This window comes from Lethenteron reissneri, chromosome 45, assembly GCF_015708825.2.
Source record: "Lethenteron reissneri isolate LAM-NWPU_2019-01 chromosome 45, ASM1570882v1, whole genome shotgun sequence".
NCBI lineage: Eukaryota > Metazoa > Chordata > Hyperoartia > Petromyzontiformes > Petromyzontidae > Lethenteron > Lethenteron reissneri.
Window position 1 is genome coordinate 2,902,418 of NC_083823.1, and position 27,701 is coordinate 2,930,118.

General features: G+C 50.0%; 1 protein-coding gene across 2 annotated transcripts in view; it reads left to right on the forward strand.

The window, feature by feature from the left end:
- The first annotated feature begins 1,121 nt into the window (after positions 1 to 1,121).
- Positions 1,122 to 27,701, forward strand: part of LOC133353848 (transcription factor Sox-1-like) — a 40,248-nt gene continuing 13,668 nt past the window's right edge. Inside the window, exons 1-2 of one of the 2 annotated variants that reach the window (XM_061570289.1) lie at positions 1,122 to 1,530; positions 5,711 to 6,909. In XM_061570289.1, the coding sequence (XP_061426273.1) occupies positions 5,898 to 6,902 (1,005 nt within the window). In that variant the 5' untranslated portion in view covers positions 1,122 to 1,530; positions 5,711 to 5,897 and the 3' untranslated portion in view covers positions 6,903 to 6,909. Of the gene's footprint in view, positions 1,531 to 5,710; positions 7,524 to 27,701 lie in introns of those variants that run through there. The other variant, XM_061570288.1, reaches the window with a different exon arrangement.

Genomic DNA, 27,701 nt, shown 5'->3' on the forward strand with positions numbered 1-27,701 from the left:
ACAACTGAATTTAACGCGCGCTCAGAAAGTTGTGCAGCCCTTTGTCGATCCACTACTGGATGAGACACGGGGGGGAACCGGACGTGCTTTTGGCCAAATCGCCCTCGTGGCGAGCCCCGTGACGAACCTTCAATGTAGCCGCCCGCTCGCTGCACTTGCCCGGGCAGTGCCGCGCAGAGGAGACCCCCGTGATCGTGTGCGGGTGAGGACGCGTGGGAGCACGAGGGAGGAGGGGAGAGCGGCAGGTTTGAAGATGTACGAAGAGGAGCGATGCAGAGGTAGGATAAGGTGGGAGCAGCAGAGAGGTAGGAGTCAGGTGCAGGGGGTACGTGGAGGGAGATTTAGTTACAATGAAAAACTGAACGCATTCGGACTTGAATAACCCCCCCCCTCCCACTATATAATAGGCGACGTTTCGGGCAATGGCCCTTTTTCGTGCTCTGCAGGAAACGTCGCCAATTGTGCAGGTTCCACTTTGACTGGCAACGCGGTGGCGATTGAGGGATGTGTCGACGTTGGTTGCTCGTTGTGCGCCACTGCCGACTCAGCAGCGGCACCCAACAACAAACGCCATTCACAGACAGATGAAGGTGGGAGGTTGGGACCAGGAGGGAGCAGCGGGTGAAGCGATAGAGGTGCAGGAGCCAGGGGAAGCATTCATCTGGAGGGAGGAGAAGGGGGGAGGAGGAGGGGGGAGGAGGAGGGAGGGAGGAAGAGGAGGGAGATAGGAGGAGGAGGAGGAGGAGGTAGGAGGATGAGGTAGGAAGAGGAGGGAGGTAGGAGAAGGGGGAAGGAGGATGGAGGAAGGAGATAGGAGGTGGAGGGGGTAGGAGGGGGAAGGAGGAGGAGGTAGGAGGGTGGAGGTAGGAGGAGGAGGAGGAACGCCCCAGTAATTATGGGAGGTGTTCTCGGTGCGAGGAGGCGTGCCCGCTGGGTTGTATCAACAGCACTGCGAGACGGAGGTAGGAGGGAGGAGACGAGAGGGAGGGAGGGAGGGAGGTAGGAGGGAGGGAGGAGAGAGGGAGGGAGGGAAACATACTCGTGTGAGTCTGGGTCCGCCAGAGACGTCGAGACGAGCAGTCGCGACGTCGCTCTCGCATCTACTCGCTGCCCCCCACCACCCTCAGCTCCTTGCTCAAGGTTTCTCTACACCGCCCCCCCTCTCTAGCCCCACGTGGTCGCTGGAAGAAGAAGGACATCGAGACTCATCAAGGACTAAGAGAGAGAGCGACCGTTCCTTCCTCGTGGCAGAGAAGTGACAACATCAGAAGGTTGCCATTTAGTTACAAAGAGGACAAGGGTCGTCACGGCTTGGCCGCGTTACCTGCTCACTGCGTGCCCTGGGAATCTCATCCCGCTGAGTTCCAATCCGACTCCGGGCAGCGGAGAGGGGGAGCGCTCGAGAAGGAGGAGGAGACGCGGCTGGTGGAGTGCGATTTGACGCGGAGTTTCCTGGCTCTCTGTTGTTGTCGCCGTCGCTACGAAGAGACGCGCACGGGAACGGCGCTGAGAGAGAGACACACTAAAAAAGTGAGTTGGTGAGCGAGTAAGTGGGTGGAGGAGTGAGAGAGGATGTGTGGGTGAGTGTCGAGCGAGTGAGTCGTAGGTGGGTGAGTGAGTTGGTGGGTGGATGGTCGAACGGGTGAGTGAATGAGTGAGCGGGTGAATGAGTGAGTGGGCGGCCGAGTGAATGAGTGAGTCAGTGGCTTTGCGAGTGAACAAGGGGTTGTTGCGTGGACGGGGGTGCGATTGGACGGGTGTGTAATTTGGTAGGGGAAGTGAGTGGGCCGAGCGACACGTACAAGGTGGAGTCCGTGACTGTTGGGTGGAGAAACGGAGACTGTGAAACGCAGCCAGCGAGCGCAGTGAGTCGACTACGAAGACAGCGAACGCGTGGGGAGCTGAGCGAGTCATTAGGGTCACTGGCGAGTTTGGTTTGTGGGTAGACGATTGGATGCAGATCCACGTAGACATAGCGGACGGATCGCGCGGGTGACAGAGAGACACGGCAAGGCAGAGGGAGGGAGACACGGCATCAGCTGCAGAGAGACAGAGAGAGAGAGAGACGCAGACGCACGCACACACGGGAACTAACTGTAGACACAACGGCCATGCAGAGAGACACGTGGAATATTCAATGACAGGGGGGATGTAAGATAGGCACAGAGGGAGAGATACATGCGCAGACGTTTGGGACCACATAGACACCTTCGATTCGGACAACGAGGCGGAGAGACACGAGTGAGACACGAGTGAGACACATTTGAGACACATTTGAGAGACAGACATCGGTATGGATACAGGGGGGGAGGACAGACAGACGTTCAGACGTAACTACACAGGGCGCTGGAGAACAACAGAAAACGTAACGAACACGCAGACGCATGAACAGACACAAGGACATATATCTGTATAGAGGGACACACACACACACGCTACAAAGATAAATACAAAGATCCCCCGTGTAGCCTTAACAGACTGTATGGGCAAGTGCTGTTAGCGAGCATCTATAACGGCCGGCACGGCACACGAGGGGGTGGGTGGCCAGCACCACGCCCGGCCGCCTTTGTCTCTCTAGCGGCGATGTTTACACACCGCACCAGGTACTCCTTTGAGACCGAGTCCACCTAGGGGAGGCCCAGGACCGAGTCTGATAATCATCACCGGTGTTGGCCGTGAGCGGGGAATCGAACCCGGGTCGCCAGGTATCTTAGCACAGCGCGATAACCACTACACCACCGCTCCCCACCCACACACACACACGCTGACCAGCTCACACACCACAGTGAACACAGCAAAACAATGCGTGTTAATATATCTATTTAAATTAACATTAGTAAAACAAATACAAAAGCGACATCACTGATCCTACACGCACACATAGATATACATACATACACACAGGCGTACAAACACTCGGACACACAAATGCGAGTCACTTAACACAGGGACAAATAAGACGCATGCGGATACTCGCACAAAGACAAAGGTTCCCCGTGTAGCCTGTAACGGACTTTTGGGGCAAGTGCTGTTAGCGAGCACCCTATGTCTGTACGTGTGTGTGTGCGCAGATGCAGTTAGCGCGCTGTTCCACCGACCGGTCTACCCGAGTTGGTATCCCACTCAGGGCAAACACCGGCGACGATTATATCCGAACCGGTCCTGGGCTACACACACGTCGCCTCAGCCTCAAATCGAGCACCCGCCGCAAAGTGCAGTAAACGTCAGCACTCGGGGAGACAAAGGCGGCCGGGCGTGGTGCTGGCCACCCACCCCCTCGTGTTGCCCGTACCGGCCTTCATAGGTGCTGCTCGCTAACGGCACTTGCCCCAACAGTCTGTTGAGGCTGTACGGGGGATCTTTGTCTTTGTTTGTGTGCGCGTGCGGTGAGCGGTGGTGCAGCGGTTAGCGCGCTGCGCCACGGAACCCCGAACCCCGAGTTCGTATCCCATTTACGGCCAATGCCAGTGACGATTATTCGAACCGGTGCTGTACGTCTCCTAAGTCGACTCAGCCTTAAATTAGTACCTGGTGCCTTTTGTCAATAACAGAATCGGGGAGACAAAGGCGGCCCGCCGAGGTGCCTGCCTTCATAGGTGGTGGTGCTCGCAAAACGGCACTTGCCCCAACAGTCAGCCAAGGCTATACAGGGGATCTTTGTCTTTTATATGTATGTATGAGTGTCGGTATGTGACTGTAAGACGATATATGGAATATTTGTTTTGTTTTTTTGTCTGTGAGTGAGAGTTGGGTGTCTTTGTGTATGAGTGTGTGAGTGTGTGTTTGCGAGTATTTGTGTGTGTGTGAGTGTGTGATTGTGAGTCTTTGTGTGTGTGATTGTAAGTGCGTGTCTTTGTGTGTGTGTATGAGTGTTTGTGATTGTGAGTCTTTGTGTGTGTATGAGTGTGTGTGATTGTGAGTCTTTGTGTGTGTATGAGTGTGTGTGTGGTTGTGAGTGCGTGTCTTTGTGTGTGTGTATGAGTGTGTGTGTGATCGTGAGTCTTTGTGTGTGTATGAGTGTGTGTGTTATTGTGAGTTGCGTGTCCTTGTGTGTGTGTATGAGTGTGTGTTTGATTGTAAGTGCGTGTCTTTGTGTGTGTGTATGAGTGTGTGTGTGATTGTGTATGAGTGTGTGTGTTTGTGTGTGTGTGTATGAGTGTGTGTGTGATTGTGAGTTGCGTGTCTTTGTGTGTGTATGTATGAGTGTGTGTGTGATTGTGAGTCTTTGTGTGTGTATGAGTGTGTGTGTGGTTGTGTGTGTGTGTGTGATTGTGTATGAGTGTGTGTTTGATTGTGAGTGCGTGTCTTTGTGTGTGTATGAGTGTGTGTGTGATTATGTATGAGTGTGTGTGTGATTGTGAGTGCGTATCTTTGTGTGTGTGTATGAGTGTGTGTGTGATTGTGAGTGCGTATCTTTGTGTGTATATGAGTGTGTGTGTGATTGTGAGTGCGTATCTTTGTGTGTATATGAGTGTGTGTGTGATTGTGAGTGCGTATCTTTGTGTGAATATGAGTGTGTGTGTGATTGTGAGTCTTTGTGTGTGTGTGAGTGTGTGTGTATGAGTGTGTGTTTGATTGTGAGTGCGTATCTTTGTGTGTATATGAGTGTGTGTGTGTGATTGTGAGTCTTTGTGTGTGTGTGAGTGTGTGTTTGATGGTGAGTGCGTGTCTTTGTGTGTGTGTGAGTGTGTATGTGATTGTGAGTTGCGTGTCTTTGTGTGTGTATGAGTGTGTGTGTGGTTGTGAGTGCGTGTCTTTGTGTGTGTATGAGTGTGTGTGATTGTGTATGAGTGTGTGTGATTGTGAGTCTTTGTGTGTGTGTGATTGTGAGTGCGTGTCTTTGTGTGTGTATGAGTGTGTGTGTGATAGTGAGTGTGTGTGTGATTGTGTACGAGTGTGTGTGTGATCGTGAGTTGCGTGTCTTTGTGTGTGTGTATGAGTGTGTGTGAGTCTTTGTGTGTGTATGAGTGTGTGTGTGATTGTGAGTGCGTGTCTTTGTGTGTGTGTGTATGAGTGTGTGTGTGTATGAGTGTGTGTGTGTATGAGTGTGTGTGTTTGTGAGTGCCTGTCTCTCTGTACGCGTGTGTTATGCACGTGTGTCACTACGTGTGCGTGTTTATGTGTGTCTCGGTGTGCATGTGTATCTGTACATACATATAATGTTACGTGTATGTTTGAGTGTATGCCCGCGTGTGTGTGCGCGTTGTTGAGTGTGTGTCTTTACGTCTGTGTGTTTGTGAATTAATCCGCATCTGCGTGTCTGTGTGTATACTGCTATATCTGTGTGTTCACGTGCGTGTGAACATCTCTCTGTGTGAGTATATATATGGACATCTGTATGTGTGATTATATATATGTGTGTGTTAATATCCGTGAGTGTATATACAGTATACGTGTGGGGAGCGGTGAGCGCGTAGCGCTACGAATCCAGCGACCCGAGTTCGATTCTCGCTCACGGCCACCAACAGCAGTTGACGATTATCTGAACCGGTCCTGGGCCTCCCCTATGTCGACTCAGCTGTGTAAACATCGTCACAGGGGAGACAAAAAGGCGACCGGACCACCCCCTCGTGTGCTGCGCCGGCCTTCATAAGTGCTGCTCGCTAACAGCACTTGCCCCAACAGTCTTTTGAGGGTGTACGGGGGATCTTTGTATTTTTTTTAAATCTCTCCGTTAAAACACACACACCCCGCCTTTCTCCTCCCCCAGTGACCATCTCATCGACTGTCTGAGCCCCTACTCAGAGAGTTCGCAATCGGCACCAAGCCATCAAGAAGCCACCAACCCAAACACAACCGCACCGTGGCTGACATCTACCTCCATCACCCCACCCAGCACCACGACCACCACCACCAACCACGACCACCACCATCAACCACGACCAGAACTCCCGGCGATGACCACCAAACCAGGCGGGGCCACGGCAGTCCTGGGCGACGCTCACGTGAAGCGCCCCATGAACGCGTTCATGGTTTGGTCGAAGGGCGAACGCCGCAAGTTGGCTCAGGACAACCCCAAGATGCACAACTCGGAGATCTCCAAGCGTCTCGGCGCCGAGTGGAAGCTCCTCACCGAGGCCGAGAAGAGGCCCTTCATCGACGAGGCGAAGCGACTGCGTGCCCAGCACATGAAGGAACACCCCGACTACAAGTACCGGCCGCGCCGCAAGCCCAAGTCCATGCTGGCGCTCAAGAAGGACCGCTTCGCTTTCCCTTTCCCTTACTTCGCGGCCGACGCTGACCACGTGGCCAAGTTGCATCACCAGCACCAGCAGCACCAGCAGCATCAGCAGCATCATCAGCAGCACCATCAGCAGCAGCAGCAGCAGGCGGCAGCGGCGGCGATCCTTTGTCCGAGGTCGCCCTCCGGAGCGGACCACCCTCTGCAGCAGTGTCTGCAGGGCATGGACGATCACCACAAGATTCGCGCGCTGCTGCCCCACTACTCACTGCTGCCCCGCGGCGTCGCGGACCTCTCCCCTGCGCCGCCTGGATCCGGGGCAGCGGGAGGAGCAGCAGGAGGCGGTGGCGGTGGTGGAGCTGCAACTGCAACTGCTGCGGCCGCAGCAGCAGCAGCAGCGTTCGCCTACCAGCATCACTTCGGACATCACCATCATCAGCAGCAGCAGCAAGAGCAGCAGCAGCAGCAGCACCACGTGCTGGCGGGACATGCCCACTCGCCTCACCACCACCCCCACCACCCTCACCACCCTCACCACCACGTCCCCGCTCCCCCCGGGTACCTCGTGCCTTACAGTTGGGCAGCAGCAGCAGCGATGGCCGGGGGAGCGGCGATGCAAAACAGCCCCCACCTCGCCTACCTCCTCTTCCCACCGGCGCCGCCGGCGAGCCTGGCTAAGCCCACCGCCATCGAGCCTCTCCGGGCCTCCCCCTACCCGTGACGTGCCGGTGCGTTCCCCGCGCGCGCCGCGCTGTGAGGTTGCGTGGTCTGTGCGTACGCGTGTCGGGGCATTCTGTGGCACAGGTGCGGGGGCTCAGCCGGTGCTAGATCGGAGGTGCGGGGAAAGGGAAAGCGGGCTAAGGACAAAGACGGCGGTTCTAAAGAAATGCGTTTGTCAATCTGGATGACGATTTGAAACGCTGCACAGCTCCGGTTGCTTGCTAACATCGGAAGGAAGAGCGTTCCAGACGGCCGCGGAAGCGCATCCGAAAGCGCGCGACGATGCGGGCAAACAAAGTAAGATGGGCCAGCCAAAAGACGCTGCTGCTGCTGTTGCGATGATGATGGCCCGAGTTCACGTGGTGGTTTTGTGCCCCTTGACGAGATCAGCGAGATTGGCGCGGGGATTGTTAGGGTCAGGCGAGAGCCAGCGGGGTCACGGGCAGGAGCTGTCCAGGGTACTGACCTCCGCAATGTCCACTCAATTGATTCTGAGTGGACTGCAAATCGTCAAGCCCCGTGGGGCTGCTGATGCGTTGCGAAGTCGCCGCTGTGCGTGTATGGTTGGTGGTTTGTTCGTGTTGATTGATGATTTGTTTCGGACGGAGTTGTCCTGGGTAGAGTTGCGGAAAAAAATATTTCCCTGTCATCGGCGGGAGGGAGGGAGGGCGGGGGGAGCAGAGACGTTGTTTTGTGGGACTCAGGTGGTCCGTAAATATTTCGCGAGAAATCCTCCGGCCCTGGAGAAGTGGGGGGGGGGGGGTTAGCGATGTGCCTGAGAGTTCGTGTCCTGTGCCACGAGAGCGAAGAACTAAACTATTTACTTAATTTGTTTAATTTACCACGTAAGGCCCCCCGCTGAGCTGTGTAGCCCTTTATCGGAAGTGGTTCATCATCATTGTGTGGGAATGTATAGCAGCCGCCAATTACTCTAAACGCGTGATGTTGATTGTAAACATGGAGGGAAACACCGGGGGACCCGGAGACAAATCCACGAGACCACGAGGGGAGAGAAAGAGAGAAAGAAACAGAGAGAGAGAGAGAGAGAGGAGAGACACGCAAACTACAAATATTCGGCAGGCGTCAGGGTCGGGATCGCCGTGCGGGCCACGGCAGCGTGGAGTTTGATTCAACAAACCGTACGACCACAGCGACACCACGAGGGATGACCAGTACAGGGGTTAGGCGAAGGTGGAGAGCATAGACCTGACGTGGGCACGCGTAGCAGTGCAGCACATCCGTGGATATTGCTGCACCTCGCTGTTCATTACGTGCCGTCCTCCACGCCGCAGTCACCCATTGTGCATCATGGTCACACAATACAAAGACTAAGATCCCCTGTGCAGCCGTAACATACTGTTTGGGGCAAGTGGTGTTGCTAGCGAGCGCCTATGAAGGCCGGCACGCAACACGAGGGGGTGGGTGGCCAGCGCCACGCCATAGCGATATTGACACACCGCATCGGGTACTCGTTTGAGGCTGAGTCGACCTAGGGGAGGACCCAGGTCCGGTTAAGATAATCGCCACGGATGTTGCTGGCCGCGAGCTGGAATCGAACTCGTGTCGCCGGTCTTCGTAGCGCTGTGCGCGATCCGTTGCACCGTCCTCTCCCCACGCACACGCAGACGTTTGTCTGGGCTAACAGAGATTCTCATCGTCAGCCATCATCATCATCTTCTTCTTCAGCCATGATCTATCCGCTGCTGAATTAATCCGCCTTCACATTCCTCGCGGTCTCGCGATGCCAACGATCCACCCGGATTGTGTAATAGGATCCGATTTTGGGGCTCCATCTCTACCAGGGATGTGTTTACCTGCCCCTCTCCTGATTTAAAATAAGTAAATATTTACATGAGCGAGCGGTGGTGGTGCTGTGGGGAACGCTTATTGCGCCACGAACCCAAGTTCGATTCCCGGCCACGTCTCACATCAGTGGTGAGTTACCTGTGAACCACTCATTAGTCGCTGCCCCCCCCCACCCCCCACTCCCCGCTTTCTACCAACCCGCACCGCCCAGCGTGGTGAAGTATGGTCAAACGACCCCAGTAAACGACGGCGCAGTGCGGGGAGATATGTCATGCGGTCGTGGATTGACAAATATCAGAGAATTATTTTATATTTGATCGATAACTACTATAAGCTATGGAAATCTAAGGGCAACGCGTGTTGTGAAAGCTTCGTCAATGAGATGAATCACGAAAGAAGAAATACTTTGAAGGGACTTACACGAGCGCTCCAGTGAGGCCACCGCCGTCAAACTTTGCTGAACGCGAAGCGACGTCACTGGAGGGTGGTGGAAGAAATTAAACTCCTTAAAATTGTATTTTTATAAACAACGGTTTTATTCACAACTTTGTTTAACTCACCCTCGAGAAGTACGTCAATGATGCGGCAACTGCTCCCACATCAACGCTTACTTGAAATAATTGGTTATTTTATAAATGAATCTTCAATGTACAAGTTGTTTTGTTTGCGCGAGGCGATTTCACAGTTTAGGGACCGCGTCGTTTTTTTGACCGACACAAAAATATATCATTAATAAGCCGTCCATACTAAAATTGTAATTGCATGGCATTGTCACCGGATCTGAGCACGTGGGCAAAATGTCGAATTGATTACACAATAGGAAGTAGACAACATTTTTGATTACAAGATTTGACCACGACAAACAGGGGTCAAGTTAAATTAAACCATTCTAGATTTGAAGCTTTCGTGACCGCAAGGATTCATACATTTTTCGGTAAAGTCACGTAGGTAAAAATAAATAATAATAAATAAATAATAGAAATAATAATAGAAATAAAATAATAAATCACGACGCTTCGGGCGCTAAAGAGCTCTTTTTCCAACTTCAGCAATTGTTTCTTGCTGTAGTTGTCCCACCTGATGACGGACGCTTGTGTTGCGCCCGAAACGTCGTGATTTATTCTATTATTTCTATTATTATTTATATAAATAGTACTATTTATTTATTATTATTTATTTTACCTACGTGACTTTACCGAAAAAACCTAAGAGTTTAAATAAAACCGTTGAAGAAAATCGGAGCCGATCTTCTGAAAGTGCCACCCCTTCTTACAGGAAGCGTCGCACACCCCCCCCCCCGCCTCCACCCGCGTGCGTGGCGGGTCGAGGCGCGTGTCTGTCTCTCGCCAAGCGGGGCTCCACCACCGGGGTGACAATCGGAGATCCGATCCATGTGGTTCTCTCTGTAAATCAGCCCGAGCCTTACCGTAAATGACGCGAATTCGCAGAGCCAGTGCGACCCTTCACGTCATAGAAAACAGCCCGCGGAAGTGGCTATCACAGAATTACGCCTTAGATCCTCGCTCTCACCTCCACCCCCCGCCGCCCGTATAGCCTCAACCGACTGTTGGGGCAAGTGCTGTGAACGAGCAGATTGTTAAAGCCAACTCGGTACACGCGGGGTCGGGTGGCCAACACCACGCCCGGCCGCCTTTGTCTCCCCAATGCTGCCGTTTACACACTTGCTCGTTTGAGGCTGAATCAACCTAGGGGAGGCTCAGGACCGGTTCAAATATTCGCTGTCACTTTTTTGTTGGTGAGAGGGATTCCAACTCGGCAGGCCGGGTTCGTGACTACCGGTGCGCTAACCACTACGCCACTGTTCCCCGTACGTACAAATAAAATAATTACATATATGTGTCTGTAGAACTCCATTCTGTGTATCTGCATATCAATAAAATCGACGTATTTGTTAAACTTCTTTGGCACCGTACGTGGCCAATTGTGATAATCGCAGCTTGCGGATTATTTCAAATACATTTAGTAACGGAATATAAGACGCTCCCAAAATACTTGCTTAGAAATATGAGAGAAAAGTGCGTCTTATAATCCGGTGTATACGGGATATTGTAGTGTACATTTGCCACTTTGTTTCAATTGCATGTATCGAGAAAAAATAGGAATTGGAAATATTTATCCTGGTAATGAATTCGATAATTTGTTTAAAAAATACAATTTTAGAACGACGTTTTTGATTTTTGATTTTATGTTATCCGGGCGGAGCATTTTATGCTAACTTTTAAATCATCGACTTATCTGCACTTATTCGAGCAAAAACCTGGGTAATTGGAAACCCAGTGACTTTGAACTTTAAACAAAAAACAGATCAATGAAAGGATGGAACTCACGTGTGTGCATGTCGAGGCGCAGTGGTTAGGGTTACGCTGCACTATGAACCTGGCGACCCGAGTTCGATTCTCGGTCACGGCCAACACCGCCAGTCCTGGGCCTCCCCTAGGTCGACTCAGCCTCAAATGAGTATCTGCTGCGGTGTGTAAACATCGCCATTGGGGAGACAAAGGCGGCCACCCACCCCCTCGTGTGCCGTGTCGGCCTTCATAGCTACTCGTTAAACAGCACTTGCCTCAACAGTCCGTTAAAGGCTATACGGGGGATCTTTGCCTTTGTGTCTGTTAAAAAAAACTCTCATGCCCAACTGAAAAGCAATGTCAACTCAAAGTTGTCTCATTAACTTGAATATGGGTGAACTTGACTTCGTTGTGAACTTATAACCTTACAACATCTCGGCTGTGTATTACTATTATTTAATTGCGTACACACATAAAAAACAAAGTGAAACTTGACGAAGTGGTAATAGCTCAGCACATTCCGTCAACAGCACTGTGGCACCTAAAAAAAACTGAAATATATCACAGGCAACGTCTCGAGCAGTAACCCTCCTTCATCACAGCGCAACACGGGTCATGCAGATAACGCATAACAAGGGGAAATGTTCCATCGTGTTGGCTATTACACACACACACACGTATTTACATATGTCTCTGTGTGTGTGTGTGTGATCTTCATAGGGCCACGGTTTTATTGACAGCTGTGTTGAGTGTAGCGGTTAGTGGTGGTGTAGCGGTGAAAGCGCTGCGCTACGAACCTGGCCACCCTGGTTCGATTCCCGCTCACGGCCGACACCAGTGACGAATATCTGAACCGGTTCTGGGCCTCCCCTAGGTCGACTCGGCCTCAAATGCGTACCTGTTGCGGTGTGTAAAGACATCGCCACTAGGGAGACAAAGGCGGCCTGGCATGGTGCTGGCCACCCACCCCCTCGTGTGCCGTCCTGGTGCTCGCTAACAGCACTTGCCCCAACAGTCTGTTAAGGCTATACGGGGGATCTTTGTCTTTTTATCTTTGATCCGTATCGAGCCGCGGTTTTATTGACGGCTGTGTTGAGTTTTCGTATTTGTGTAAATGCGCCACTGCCAACGCGGTATGGCAACGCTGTTTGTTTATATAACAGCTCTCGCAAAAAGGCACTAACTACTACTACTACAACCGCTCACATCGCACATGTATTTTTAAAAAATATAAAATACGTGAAAAAAAATCAGAAGTCTGTCCTATCGGAAACACATCGTGAAAAATATATTTACGTCCATCCACAAACGACAGTAGACGTATCCTGGTGCTAATGCCTGCACGCGGGATTGGGTCGACTGAACAAAGTCGACTTTGGAGCGGTTTGTGACTTTTGTTGGGCTCGTAAGCGCAGTGTGTTGGTCATTGAAATAAATGCGGCTGATGTACATTGTTTATTGTTCGTGCGCGTGTGTGGTAGACATTGTCCAGGATATTGTGCGTGTCTGTGATGTACATTATGCGTGTGATATGCATTGTATATTCTGCGTGTGTGATGTACATTGTGTATGCGTGATGTACATTGTGTGTGCGTGTCTGTGATGTACATTATGCGTGTGATATGCATTGTATATTCTGCATGTGTGATGTACATTGTGCGTGTGTGATGTACATTGTATGTGTGTGATGTACATTGCATATTGTGCGTGTGATGTACATTGTGTGTACGTGTGTGATGTACATTGTGCGTGTGTGATGTACATTGTATGTGTGTGATGTACATTGCATATTGTGCGTGTGTGTGATGTACATTGTGCGTGTGTGATGTACATTGTGCGTGTGTGATGTACATTGTGCGTGTGTGTGATGTACATTGTGCGTGTGTGATGTACATTGTATATTATATGTATGCGTAATGCGCATTGTATGTTGTGCGTGTGTGATATACATCGCATGTTGTGCGTTGCGCTTATGCGATGTAAATTACGACTGTGATAACAAAATATATATATGTAAATGTGAACACGTGCTTGGTCGATTGATTCTTTGCTGTAACAAATAATTGGGCGAGACAAGAAACGTGCAGAGCACCTCTCTTGGTAGCCACGCGAGCCGCGTCAAAGTGTCACGAAACGAGAAATCCAGTCGGGACATCTGCGAATGGAGCAGCAGCAGCAGTAGCAGCAGTAGCAGCAGCAGGAGCAGTAGCAGTAGTAGCAGCAGTAGCAGCAGTAGCAGCAGCAGTAGCAGCAACAGCAGCAGTAGTAGCAGTAGCAGCAGCAGTAGCAGCAGTAGCAGCAGCAGTAGCAGCAGCAGTAGCAGCAGTAGCTGCAGCAGCAGTATCAGCAGCAGTAGCAGCAGCAGTAGCAGCAGTAGCAGTAGCAGCAGCAGTAGCAGCAGCAGTAGCAGCAGTAGCAGCAGTAGCTGCAGCAGCAGTATCAGCAGCAGTAGCAGCAGCAGTAGCAGCAGTAGCAGCAGCAGTAGCAGCAGCAGTAGCAGCAGTAGCAGCAGTAGCTGCAGCAGCAGTAGCAGCAGCAGTAGCAGCAGCAGCAGTAGCAGCAGCAGCAGTAGCAGCAGCAGTAGCAGTAGCAGCAGCAGCAGTAGCAGCAGCAGTAGCAGCAGCAGCAGCAGTAGCAGCAGCAGCAGTAGCAGCAGCAGCAGCAGTAGCAGCAGCAGCAGTAGCAGCAGCAGTAGAGCAGCAGCAGCAGTAGCAGCAGCAGTAGCAGCAGCAGCAGTAGCAGCAGCAGCAGTAGCAGCAGTAGCAGTAGTAGCAGCAGTAGCAGTAGCAGCAGTAGCAGCAGTAGCAGCAGTAGCAGCAGCAGTAGCAGCAGCAGTAGCAGCAGCAGTAGCAGCAGCAGTAGCAGCAGTAGCAGCAGTAGCTGCAGCAGCAGTAGCAGCAGTACAGCAGCAGCAGTAGCAGCAGTAGCAGCAGTAGCTGCAGCAGCAGTAGCAGCAGCAGTAGCAGCAGCAGCAGTAGCAGTAGCAGCAGTAGCAGCAGTAGTAGCAGTAGTAGCAGCAGCAGTAGCAGCAGCAGCAGCAGCAGCAGTAGCAGCAGCAGTAGCAGTAGCAGCACGTGGTGGGTTCCTCGTGTCAGGAGGGCGGCAATAGACGAGAATCAGAGAGAGATATTTAATGGAGAACTTCTCCAGCAATAATCCAACAAGTGGCATCCCCGTTCCTTTACATCGTAGGAGGAGGGGGGGGGGGCGCGCACATACCCGCAAACCCTGATAAGAGATTATTTTTTCGTAGGACAGCCAGCGAGTATGTTACACATTTTGTGTGCTCGAATTTGGCAAGAATTTAATCAAAAGCCGCGTTTAATGTGGTGGGATTTGTCGTCATGTGCAGATGTCAATCACCGGTGCTGATCCGATCAACGCGTTACAATTGAGAGCCCCGGTTCAATCGCGGGGCGGGTGAAACCTGAATTCGAACCCAGGTCCTCGAAGTTTCTGGCCCAGTGTCTCTGACCCTTGAGCCAACGCGGCGATATGAAAGAACAACAACAACAAACACGCGCACACACAACACCAACTTTAACTGGACGTCCCGGGACGTCCCAATGAAGACAGAGTGGATGTGCCCTGCCATTAACTTATTCTTAGGTTTTTTCGGTAAAGTCACGTAGGTAAAAAATTAAAATTAATAAAAGTAAAATAAAATAAAAATAAAATAAAAATCACGACGTTTCGGAGGCAACACAAGCTTCCGTCTTCAGGTGGAACCGTCACAGCTAACTTTCTCAACATAGCTAACTTTCTCAATTTAACAACACACCAACGATGCCACAGCAACTGCACGTGCACTATGACCAAAGCTCTCACTCAGCCTTGTGCAAACCACCAGGCTCGACAGAACTGCATTGTGCTCATACTTGGGTCTCAGAGCGCCAACTGAAAAAATAAAAATGCCACGTACAAGCGGAACGCTTTACAGATTTAAAATCGCCGAAGCACCGGTGACGTTTTTTTTATTATTGGTTCTTTCGGTAAAGTCACGTAGAAGGGAAATAATAAAATAATAAAAATAAAACATAATATTATTTTATTATTTTTTATTTGTATTATTTCATTTTTTATTCTTTTATTATTTCCATTCTACGTGACTTTACCGAAAGAACCAAGAAGATGAATCCCTGCGGTCACGAAAGCTTTAAGTCGAAAGTTACTGAAGTGCTTTGGGCCGACGATGCAATTTTTAAAAAGTCACTTCTTGAAGTATATTTTTTAAATATTCTGGTTAATTACAAAAATATCGCGTGGGACATCATGAATATATTTCCGATTGCCCGAATAGTGATCACGGTGTATCTCTGTCCACGGGTTTATGGTTAGCTATAGTTGTTAGTGTTTGGGATAGGGTTGTATGGGTGATGCCAGGGGTTATCTTAGTGTTCCTGAGGGTGTTTGGGGTACGGTTAGTAGGGTTAATGTTAGGTGTAGGATTAGTGTAGGGAGTAGGATTCGTGTTAATGTTGGTGGTTGTGGTTAATTTTGGGGGTAGAGTTTGGGGTATAGTTAGTATTGGGGCTAGTGTGTGGTGTATGGTTAGTATTGGGGGCAGTGTTTTGGGTATGATTGGTGTTGGGTGTAGTGTTTGGGGTAGGGGTAGTATTAGGGGGTAGTATTTGGGGTAGGAGTTGTATTGGGGTATTTTTTGGGTAGTATTAGGGGGTAGTATTAGGGGTAGGGTTGGAGTCGGGCAAGGACTTTAGCGCCAGGGATGGTATTGTGGGTAGAAGTGGTGTGGGCGTTAGTCGTGTTAGGGGTATATTGTTAGTGCCTGGCGTTAGTAGCGTTAACCACTGGACCTATGGATAGGAGTTGGAAGTGATCGTTTGATTCATCGGTTAATTGGTTAGGGGGCAGCAGGAGGTTAACGTGAACGCATTGACGTTTGATCGGATGGATTTGGGCAAAACCACAAATTTACATTTTGATGTGAAACGGATCGAGCTGTAATAATGTACTGTAACTATAATATCACGGCACAATGAATACACACACAGGCACCATGCACGCACAGACCCTACACCCAAATACACACACGCAGGCGTGAAGCAAAAGACAAAGATGCCCTGGGAATCATACTCGGTTCTGGGAGTTCGTACCGCAGTGCGCTAACCACTGCGCCACCGCTCCCCTTGCACACGTACAAAACAAAGACCCCCCGTATAGCCTTAACAGACTGTTGGGGAAATTGTTGTTAGCGAGCAACTATGAAGGCTGGCACGGCACACGAGAAAGTTGGTGGCCAACACCACGCCCGGCCGCCTTTGTCTCCCTAGTGACGATGTTTATACACTGCACCAGGTGCTCATTTGAGGCTGAGTCGACCTAAGGGAGGCCCGGGACCGGTTCAGATAATCGTCACTGGTGTTGGCCGTGAGCGGGAATCGAACCCGGGTCGCCAGGTTCGTAGCGCAGTGTAGCGCTAACCACTACACCACCGATCCCCCCACACACACATACACACATACATACACACTCATACACTCATATACACATACACACACACACCGTACACACACACGTACACACACACGTACACACACGTACAACAAAGACAAAGATCCCCATATAGCCTTAACAGACTGTAGGGGCAAGTGCTGTTAGCGAGCACCTATGAAGGCCGGAACGGTACACGAGGGGGTGGGTGAGGCCAGCACCACGCCCGACCGCCTTTGTCTCCCTAGTGGCAATGTTTACACACCGCACCAGGTACTCATTTGAGGCTGAGTCGACCTAGGGGAGGCCCAGGACCGGTTCAGATAATCGTCACTGGGTGTTGGCCGTGAGCGGGAATCGAACTCGGGTCGCCGGGTTCATAGCGCAGCGCGCTGACCGCTACACTGTCGCTCCCGTCACACACGTACACACACATACAGACACACATACACACATACACACACACACGCAGAAACGTGCGCACGAATCCACCCATGTACGCATGTAGACTTGCTCAAGTGTACGTGTGTGTACTGTGTCGTGTGTATACTGTGTACTATATATACTGGTGCTTGCTAACAACACTTGCACCAAAGAGTCTGTGCAGCCTACACGGGGGACCTTTGTCAAACGCTGCGTGTATGCTGATGCCGACACACGCACACAAAGACAAAGATCCCCCGCATAGCCTTAACAGACTGTTGGGGCAAGTGCTGTTAGCGAGTAGCACCCGTGAAGGTCGGCACGGCAACACGGGGGGGGGGGGTGCCTAGCGCCAGTGGCGATGTTTGTACACATCGCCCGAGGGACTTATTTGAGGTTGAGTCGACCTAGTGGAAGCCCAGGACTGGCTGATACAATCGTGACCGAAGTTGGCCGTTAGCGGGAATCGAACTCGGGTCGCGGGCTTCGTAGCGCTAACCGCTGCACCACCGCTCCCCCCACACACGCACACACAGGCCACGTAACACACACAGAGACGCATTGTATATAGACTGTCGATTTTCTCGTGTTATATCCGTGCGCAGCGCGCTAACCACAGTGCCACCGCTCCAACTCATGCCCGGTAGAACTTAAATCAATTCCACACACACATACATACACACACCACATACACACATACACAAAGACAAAGATCCCCCGTATAGCCTTAACAGACTGTAGGGGCACACACACATACACAAAGACAAATACAAAGATCGCCCCCCACCCGTATAGCCTCAACAGACTCTTGTGGCAAGTGCATTTAGCGAGTTCACCTGAAGGACGGCAGTGCACACGAGGGGGGTGACCCCCACCTCACGCCGAGCCGCCTTTGTCTCCCCAATGCCTATGTTTACACACCACGCCAGGCACTCATTTAATGCTGAGTGGACGTAAATTTCGCACACGAGAATATGAAACTCTCCACAGCCTAAGCAAATGGCCTGCACGTATAGCAACAACAATAATTTAACAAAATGTTTCTTAAAATAATTACGGCCATAACTCATTGAAACATTTCAAAGCGCATTTGTTCAGCCTAGGGGACTGCCTAGAGGCAGCTTGTCTTGCAGACAGATCCACACGTCCTAGCTGTCAGTCGGATACCAGTTTGAATGGTCGGTATTCACACAAAAAATTATTTCGGTTTTGTTCATGAACCTTTGAAAGTGTAAGGGGAGGCATCGCAGAGAGAGAGAGACGGCGTTGTTTGAGCGACGCAGACTCAGGGGCTCGAGTTAGCATCGTGGAGGAGGGAGAGGGGGGGGGCATTGCTGCTCACCTCCCGCACGAAGTGGTACCTGTTTTATCGACCACCCCCAACTCTCTCCCTTGTGGAGGGAGGTGGGGGGGGGGGTGGTCCACCTTCACCCGACCGGGATTTGAACTCGTAACCTTTCGAGTACGGATCGTTCCCTTTACCACTGGGCCACCTGGGCCGGATGCAGAGAGGCATTGGGTTCACAATTGTGCCAACAACAACAAAAAAACACCATGCCAATTGAAGATAACTGCACTGTACTCTCTATATATATTGCGTGTCGGAATCTTACAAGCGACCGATTGATCAATGCGTAAATGGTAACGTCGTTCTATATTAGGATATACGCGTAAGGCTCCAACAAACTTACAGACACACCTATATTTATGTAAATGCCGGCACGCGTTTATATATATACAAAGATCCCCCCTATAGCCTTTAACAGACTGTTGGGGCAAGTGCTGTTAGCGAGTGGCACCTATGAAGGACGGCACGGCACCCGGCCGCCTTCGTCTCCCCGGTGGTGATGTTTTAAACACACCGCGTAAGCTACTCATTTGAGGCTGAGTCGACCTAGGGGATGCCCAGGACAGGTTCATATACAATATTTGCTACTGATGTTGGCCGTGAGACTGCATAGGCTGTTGGAGCAAGTGCTATGAGCTACTCGCACACGCTGCACAAACACACGCTTATGCACTGATTGCGGTCAATATTTACGTGAATTAAATTAACGTTGAACACTTAAACACTGGTATGTACGTTTAACTTCTTTTGCACCGTACGTAGCCAACCGTGTTAGTCGGAGGTGCGCTCAATTAGTCCCCGATATGACGTTCAAATAAACGTTTTTGGCTTTAGATCGCGTTATTTATAAATGTGTCGTTACCCTCCACCACCCGACACGGCCAATCAGCAAAAAAGTGTCACGTTGACAAAAGACAAAATAGTTCATTACTTTAGCCCACCGGTGTGTTGATATGACGTTCCAATAAAGCGACCGATTCAACTTGTGTGCTTACACGTGTGTACGTATCTGTGTGTACGTGTGTGTGTATGTCAGTGTGTATGTGTGTGTGTTGGGGAGCGGTGGTGCAGCGGTTAGCGCTACGAACTCGGCGACCCGAGTTCGATTCCCGCTCACGGCCACCAACACCCAGTGACGAGGACCAGTTGGGGAGACAAAGGCAGCTGGGCGTGGTACCGACCCATATGTACTCGCTAAAAGTACTGGCTCACAACAGATCGCGTGTGTGTGTGCATGAACATGTGTCAATGATTATTATCCGAACCGATTATCTGAAACGGTCATGGGCCTCCCCTAGGTCCATTCAGCCTCAAATGAGTACCTGGTGCGGTGTGTAAACATCGCTACTAGGGAGACAAAGGCGGTCGGGCGTGGTGCTTGGCACCAATCCCCTCGTGTGCCGTGCCGGCCTTCAGAAGTGCTCGCTAACAGCACTTGCCTCCAACAGTCTGCTAAGGCTACACGGGGGATCTTTGTCTTTGTCTTTGTCTTTGTGTATTGTCTCTCTGCGTTTCCACGTGATCGCGTCTCGGTGTGTCGAAATCTCTGACCTCTTGTCATAGCGTGCAGACCCTGACATTGTCATTTGCTGTGATCATTCACAAGAGCAGACTCATTTCTCTTTGTGTCTGCGTGTCTTTATTTTGTTTCTTGTTGTTTAAATCTGCGTCTCATTGTCTCCCTTGTGTGTGTTTCTCTGTTTCCGTGTCTGTCTGTCTGTCTCCCTCGGCAATCATAGCAAGACATTACACTCGCCACAATGCACATCGACACATATGACATGTAAATTATTCCTAACATTATTAGTTACAGCTTTTACAAACACACACACTCAGATAGAGGAATAGATACTGACACACTTAACATTTTAAGTAATTTTATTTTGATCCAAGACATTTTTTTCCGAATAGTAATCATTTTGTATTGCAATTTATAATGTATTCTTAGGTTTTTTCGGTAAAGTCACGTAGGTAAAAACATTAAAAAGTAAAATAAAATAAAAATCACGACGTTTCGGAGGCAACACAAGCTTCCGTCTTCAGGTGGTACCGTCACAGCCACGACAGCTGTGTTTTGTAAAAGCTGTAACTAATAATAAATAAAATTATATATAATTATATAAACGGAGTGGTAGCTCCTGCAATCTCTCATTTACTTGATACAGCTGTCGTGGCTGTGACGGTACCACCTGAAGACGGAAGCTTGTGTTGCCTCCGAAACGTCGTGATTTTTATTTTATTTTACTTTTTAATGTTTTTACCTACACGGTGACTTTACCGAAAAAACCTAAGAATATGAATCATTGCAGTCACGAAAGCTTAAAATCTAGAATTTATGTTTTTCTTTTGGGCTGGATTTTCTAAGTAGAAATGTGTCGTAAACCCTCCTCCACCCAACGCAGTAGGAAATACATTTCGCTCGTTTGATTCACGTGACCTCTTTCATCAAATTTCGATTTAAAGCTTCTTTCGTGACTGCAGGGATTCATCTTCTTGGTTCTTTCGGTAAAGTCACGTAGAAGGGAAGTAACGTGACTTTACCGAAAGAACCAAGAAGACTCTTTCATCAAGTGGCTACGTCAGGTGGTGAAGGGTTGACCACACACAATATTACTTAAACAACTATCTCAGGGGCCGTCCATAAATGACGTCACGCACCTGGGGGGGGGGGGGGTCAGACATTTGTGACAATGTGTGACGAGGAGGGGGGGGGGGGGGTGAGAAATGTGACGTCACATCAAAATGCGCAACTTTAAATGAATATAGACAACACGTTCTACTTAATTAAATAGACTTTGTAATAAATGTTTTCTCCTACAACATGAGAGTGCAGCGCCACATTAAATACGCACTACAATGACAATAGTTTAAAGCGATTTGAAGCGTGTTTTTTTTTGGGGGGGGGGCAGAGCTTTGTGACGTCATATTTGAGGGGGGGGTCTGACTTTTTGTGACGCCGTGTGACAATGGGGGGGGGGGGGGGGGTCAAAAATCGTCCAAAATCGCGTGACGTCATTTATGGACGGCCCCTCACCCAAAATAAGCCAATTACGAATCATACATATTGGTCGGGGAAAGTCTACGTATACATTGCATATTTTATTATAGCAAGTGACAATATTACACGATTTACAAGCAAGCACCTGGCTTACGATGTCAACTCTATGTCGGGTGAAGCGTGCACACTGCACAAGTATCCGTGCGTGTGTATGTCTGCGTGTCTGTGTGTGTGTCTGTGCGTGTGTGTCTGTGTGTGCGTGTGTGTCTGCGTGTCTGTGTGTGTGTCTGTGTGTGCGTGTGTGTCTGCGTGTCTGTGTGTGTGTCTGTGTGTCTGTGTGTGCGTGTGTGTCTGCGTGTCTGTGTCTGTGTGTGTATGTGTGCGTGTGTGTCTGCGTGTCTGTGTGTGCGTGTCTGTGTGTATGTGTGTGTGTCTGTGTGTGCGTGTGTGTCTGCGTGTCTGTGTGTGTGTCTGTGTGTCTGTGTGTGCGTGTGTGTCTGCGTGTCTGTGTGTGTGTCTGTGTGTGCGTGTGTGTCTGCGTGTCTGTGTGTGTGTCTGTGTGTCTGTGTGTGCGTGTGTGTCTGCGTGTCTGTGTCTGTGTGTGTGTATGTGTGCGTGTGTGTCTGCGTGTCTGTGTCTGCGTGTCTGCGTGTGTGTCTGCGTGTCTGTCTGTGTGTGCGTGTCATCGAAATAAGTGCCCGAGTCGTGGATTTTAAGGCGAAATTTCCGAAAAATCAGACCTCGATTCGAACATATCGGACAATCCAATTTTTGTTTATTTCGGACCGACACAAAATCGCACGCATTTCCCGCCAAAAAGTGGCGTCACGTGGCATCCGGAGACGTCACTATAGGGTGAGCACGTGGATCATTATTAGCCAATCGTATCAGTGATCCGAAAATAATCCAACGTTCCGAAGTTGTAAAATAAAAAAACCCGAAAGTCATTCTCAACACAACAACAACCACCGAGTGGCGGTGACGTCAACACAGCACTTGTGCCAGGCTAGGTGCACATTGATGCCACGCAAAGTGTGAAGACTCGCTGCCGGTAGGAGGTCACGGGACAGACCCAGGTGTGATCCCTAACAAACACACACGCGTACAAGTGTAGGTTCTTCAGGGTCTGTGCATCTAGCCTGACACAAGCGCTGTGATGGAGTCTGTGGCTACCGAATGACTACTGCTGTTGCAAAGTAGCCGGTCAACTGGCTAAATGGTGCAGTGATCAGGCTGAGAACACCATCAATTTACTGCATGGCGGAGTTCGAACCCAGCCTTAGATTTTCTTATTTTTCGATTGAAAGCTTTCATGACTGCAGGGATTCATCTTCTTGGTTCTTTCGGTAAAGTCACGTAGAAGGGAAATAATAAAAGAATAAAAATAAAATATAATTCTCACGACGTTTCGGCCACAACGCAAGCAGCCGTCTTCAGGTGAAGAACAGGTCTGTCGGAAAGACAACGCAAGCAGCCGTCTTCAGGTGAAGAACAGGTCTGTCAGACAGACGCTGTCTTTCCGACAGACCTGTTCTTCACCTGAAGACGGCTGCTTGCGTTGTGGCCGAAACGTCGTGAGAATTGGCTGTCTTTCCGACAGACCTGTTCTTCACCTGAAGACGGCTGCTTGCGTTGTGGCCGAAACGTCGTGAGAATTAATTTATTATGTTTTATTTTTATTATTTCATTATTTCCCTTCTACGTGACTTTACCGAAAGAACCAACAAGATTTCTAATTTTTGTTGCTCTTAGAGGAGCCGATTCAGCATCTCTCTGCTGACCTTTGTGGGTCTTTGGTGGGGGGGGGGGGGGGTCTCTATGGGTCTCTGACCTTCACGTGGCCACACTACTGGCGGAAGGGCAAGGGGAGGGGTGGGTGGGTGGGGGGTGAGGTCAAGGAAGCCTCTTTGAGAGGAGGGTATTTGGCCTGTACCAAGGGGGTCGGCGACCATTCAGCTAAGCAGAAGTAGAGACACGTGTTTTTGTTGTTGTTTTCGTCTTTGACCAAAATAGTTCGAGAGCCGCATCACACGCGCACAGCAACTTGTACACAAACACAACAGCAGCAGGTATACAGCAGATGGTAAACAACAACAACACACTTTTATGATTTAAATAAACAAAATAGGTGATGGAATAAACTCCGTATATTTAGTCCCCCCCCCACTCCGCCTTTAGTGATTCTTTAACAACGCAGTTTCTACTGTTGTAGATGTTGTTATCACGACCAAGACACTCCATATTGATTCTAGATTTGAAGCTTTCGTGACTGCAAAGATTCATATTCTTAGGTTTTTTCGGTAAAGTCACGTAGGTAAAAAAAACGTGACATTACCGAAAAAAACGAAAAAACCTAAGAATATGACTCCATAGTGACTCATTCCCGGTCAAACTTAATGAATTAATTATCTTTACGCAACAATTTTTTATTAAAGATTTACGTTTTATTTATTTAAAAAAACACCGCTGTCAGCAAGGGGGAAGCCCCAGAGCCAGAAGTCCTCCAAACACTCCCCACGACGCTGGCCAGACGCAGTCACTCCTCACTCCACTCCTCCACTCTCGCTCTTCTCACTCCACCACTCTCTTCTCACTCCACCACACTCTCTCTCCACTCCACCACACTCTCTCTCCACTCCACCACACTCTCCTCACTCCACCACACTCTCTCTCCACTCCACCACACTCTCCTCACTCCTCCACACTCTCTCTTCTCACTCCTCAACACTCTCTCTCTACTCCGCCACACTCTCTTCACTCCACCACACTCTTCTCACTCCACCACGCTACCCCGCGACCCACTCTCTCTCTCTCTCTCTCTCCCCTACCGTACCACTTGTAGCTCCCGCTGGGTTCATAGAGGCGGGCGTTCGGTGGTGGGTGTGGAAATTTAAGAATTTAAGAAACTCTGACACCCGCTCTATCAGGGGTGGGGGGTAAGGGCGTTGGTCATGAATCAGCTGGAAGCCACCCGTTGTGTTACAGACATTGAAATGCTCTCTCACTCCCTGTGCGGTTTACCGAACAAAGACTCAAAGTTGATTGAATATTGTAAATACAAATGCATAGGTAAAAAAATTATATATATATTTTAAAAAACGAAATCGTGAAATTAACACTCGCACGCTGCCGTGTTGTATGTATGATGGAGCGAGCGCGTGTTGTAAGTGTGCGCGTGTGTGTGTGGAGGGCGGTCTGTGCGTGGGTGTGTGTGCGTGGGTGTGTGTGCGTGAGTGTGTGTGCGTGGGTGTGTGTGGGTGTGTGCGTGGGTGTGTGTGCGTGAGTGCGTGTGCGTGTGGGGAGCGGTGGCAGAGCGCTTAGCGCGCTGCGCTATGAACCCGGCAACCCGAGTTCGGATTCCCGCTCACGGCCAACACCGGTCCTGGGCCTCCCACAGGTCGACTCAGACTCAAATGAGTACCCGGTGCGGTGTGTAAACATCGCCACTGGGTAGACAAAGGCGGTCGGGCGTTGCGCTGGCCTTCATAGGTGCTACTGGTCAACAGCACTTCAGGCAATAGGGAGGATCGTTGTCTTGTGTGTGAGTGCGCGTGTGTAATTGCATTAATAGGCGCTTGGAATTACACAGAGAGATAGGATAGAGGAGTGCGCGGATTAGGGAACACGCGCAATTGAGACATCGCAATGCCTGAGAGGAGAGAGGCAGGAGAGTGCGTGGTAGGTAATAGAGCGAGGTGAGAGATGAGAGGTAGGAGAGTGCGTGGAGGAGAGGGGAGAGGTAGGAGAGTGCGTGGAGGTGGAGTGAGACGAGAGGGGAGAGGTAGGAGAGTGCGTGGAGGAGAGTGAGATGAGAGGGGAGAGGTAGGAGAGTGCGTGGTGGGTAATAGAGCGAGGTGAGAGGGGAGAGGTAGGAGAGTGCGTGGAGGGTAATAGAGCGAGGTGAGAGGGGAGAGGTAGGAGAGTGTGTGGAGGAGAGTGAGAGGAGAGGGGAGAGGTAGGAGAGTGCGTGGTGGGTAATAGAGCGAGGTGACAGAGGAGAGGTAAGAGAGTGCGTGGAGGAGAGGGGAGAGGTAGGAGAGTGCGTGGAGGTGGAGTGAGATGAGAGGAGAGAGGCAGGAGAGAGCGTGGAGGAGAGTGAGATGAGAGGGGAGAGGTAGGAGAGTGCGTGGAGGAGAGTGAGAGGAGAGGGGAGAGGTAAAAGAGTGCGTGGAGGAGAGTGAGAGGAGAGGGGAGAGGTAGGAGAGTGCGTGGAGGTGGAGTGAGACGAGAGGTAGGAGAGGTAGGAGAGTGCGTGGAGGTGGAGTGAGACGAGAGGGGAGAGGTAGGAGAGTGCGTGGAGGTGGAGTGAGACGAGAGGGGAGAGGTAGGAGAGTGCGTGGAGGTGGAGTGAGACGAGAGGGGAGAGGTAGGAGAGTGCGTGGAGGTGGAGTGAGACGAGAGGGGAGAGGTAGGAGAGTGCGTGGAGGTGGAGTGAGACGAGAGGTAGGAGAGGTAGGAGAGTGCGTGCAGGTGGAGTGAGATGAGAGGGGAGAGGTAGGAGAGTGCGTGGAGGTGGAGTGAGACGAGAGGGGAGAGGTAGGAGAGTGCGTGGAGGTGGAGTGAGATGAAAGGGAGGAGGTAGGAGAGTGCGTGGAGGTGGAGTGAGACGAGAGGGGAGAGGTAGGAGAGTGCGTGGAGGTGGAGTGAGATGAAAGGGGAGAGGTAGGAGAGTGCGTGGAGGTGGAGTGAGATGAAAGGGAGGAGGTAGGAGAGTGCGTGGAGGTGGAGTGAGACGAGAGGGGGAGTGCACGGAGGATGGTGAAGGCGCTTAATGCGATCTGGGAGTTCAGTGGAGGGACGATCAGATGTTTTTTTTTTGGGGGGGGGGGGGAAACGATGCGAATCGTGATGCACGCTTACAAGCACTGTCACGGGTAACGTGTTGATGTAATCGGATTAGCAAAGGGCATATATATTTTTGGTTTTTGCACTCATCATCTGATTTAAATTCATAGAACGCCTTCAAAATATCACCACGAAGTAGCAGTTTCGATTCCCTCGTTGCATTGTACGGTACGTCTATGCTCCCTGCCTTCTGCACCGACTCTGTCGCGCATGTGACCGGCTCCATGAGAAGAAGCCTGCCGAAAGTCACTCACACACACACGTGGGGTGGTGGAGATGGGGCAGGCGGGGGGGGGGGGGGGTCATCCAGCAGTGGATTTACGTACAGGGATCTCTCTCTCCCGCTCTGCACGAACTCTAAAGCACGTGTGCAGAGGACACACCAAACACGTGATTTGAACTCGGGTAATTAGGACCCGCAGCAAACAGCCCCTGGTAATTTGTGTAATTACTGGAGTAACGCTTCAATGCAAGGGCACCGTTACTTAGCAGGTACCAGTCGATTACCGTTCAGGATTACTTTTCGTTTATGATTCGAGAAAACGAAATCAGTTGGAAGGCACTGAAAATCCCAAAACGAAACAAAAACACGCCGTGATTTTGTTGAGTTCCAATCAACAATCAGATGACGATATTCTAGCATCACCAAAATAGTCAAATCACTGTATTATGACGTTGCCAGCGTAATCATACGACTAGATTTTAACATGACCAAAGTAATCCGATTACAATAGTATAACATTGCCAAAATAATCAAAGTATGATTATTTCAACGTTACCAAAAGCAATGGGTTTGCCATATTTTCAGTTAGATCAATGTAATCCGATGACGACAGCTGTATTCGAACACGAGTACAGCACGTGTCGTCTTCGTGTGCACACCTCGCGAGCAGGACACGTGGGTGTGGTTTGGAAGGACAAACACATTTGTCTCCATCCCATCGACTTTCCAACGAACATTTTATTTCGATTTAAAGCTTTCGTGACTGCAGGGATTCATCTTCTTGGTTCTTTCGGTAAAGTCACGCAGAATGGAAATAAGAAAATAATACAAATAAAACATAATAAAATATTTTATTATGTTTTATTTTTATTACTTTTATTATTAACATAATAAAATATTTTATTATTCCCATTCTACGTGACTTTACCGAAACAACCAAGAAGATGAAAAGTTTATATTTTCTTGTCGGAGTGGGTAGTATGTAAAACTATTTTACTCGACAATGCAGAACTTTAATTCGATAACAATAATAATAAATATATACCCGGCTCTTTTACAATCCACTGCTGGATGAGGGCCTCTCTACACCGTGTTGGCCAGGGGGATTGTTTGACCTCGTTGGCCGGTGCAATGTTGGTGAAGTGGGTCAGTGGTGCCAGTGGCATCTGTCGCCACTGATGTGCGCCGTGACCGGGGCCCGGGGAGATCGAACTTAGACCGCTGGGTTCGTATTTGGAGTTTGTATATTTTGAGTGTGCGTGTGTCTCTCTCTCTCTCTCTCCGTGGTTGTTGTTGTGGTTCTCAGAGTCCTCCGACTTTTCCCTCCACATTTAGAAACGTAGATAATGTAGATAATTTTGATAATTTAGATTATTTTGCTGTTATAAATGTCCACG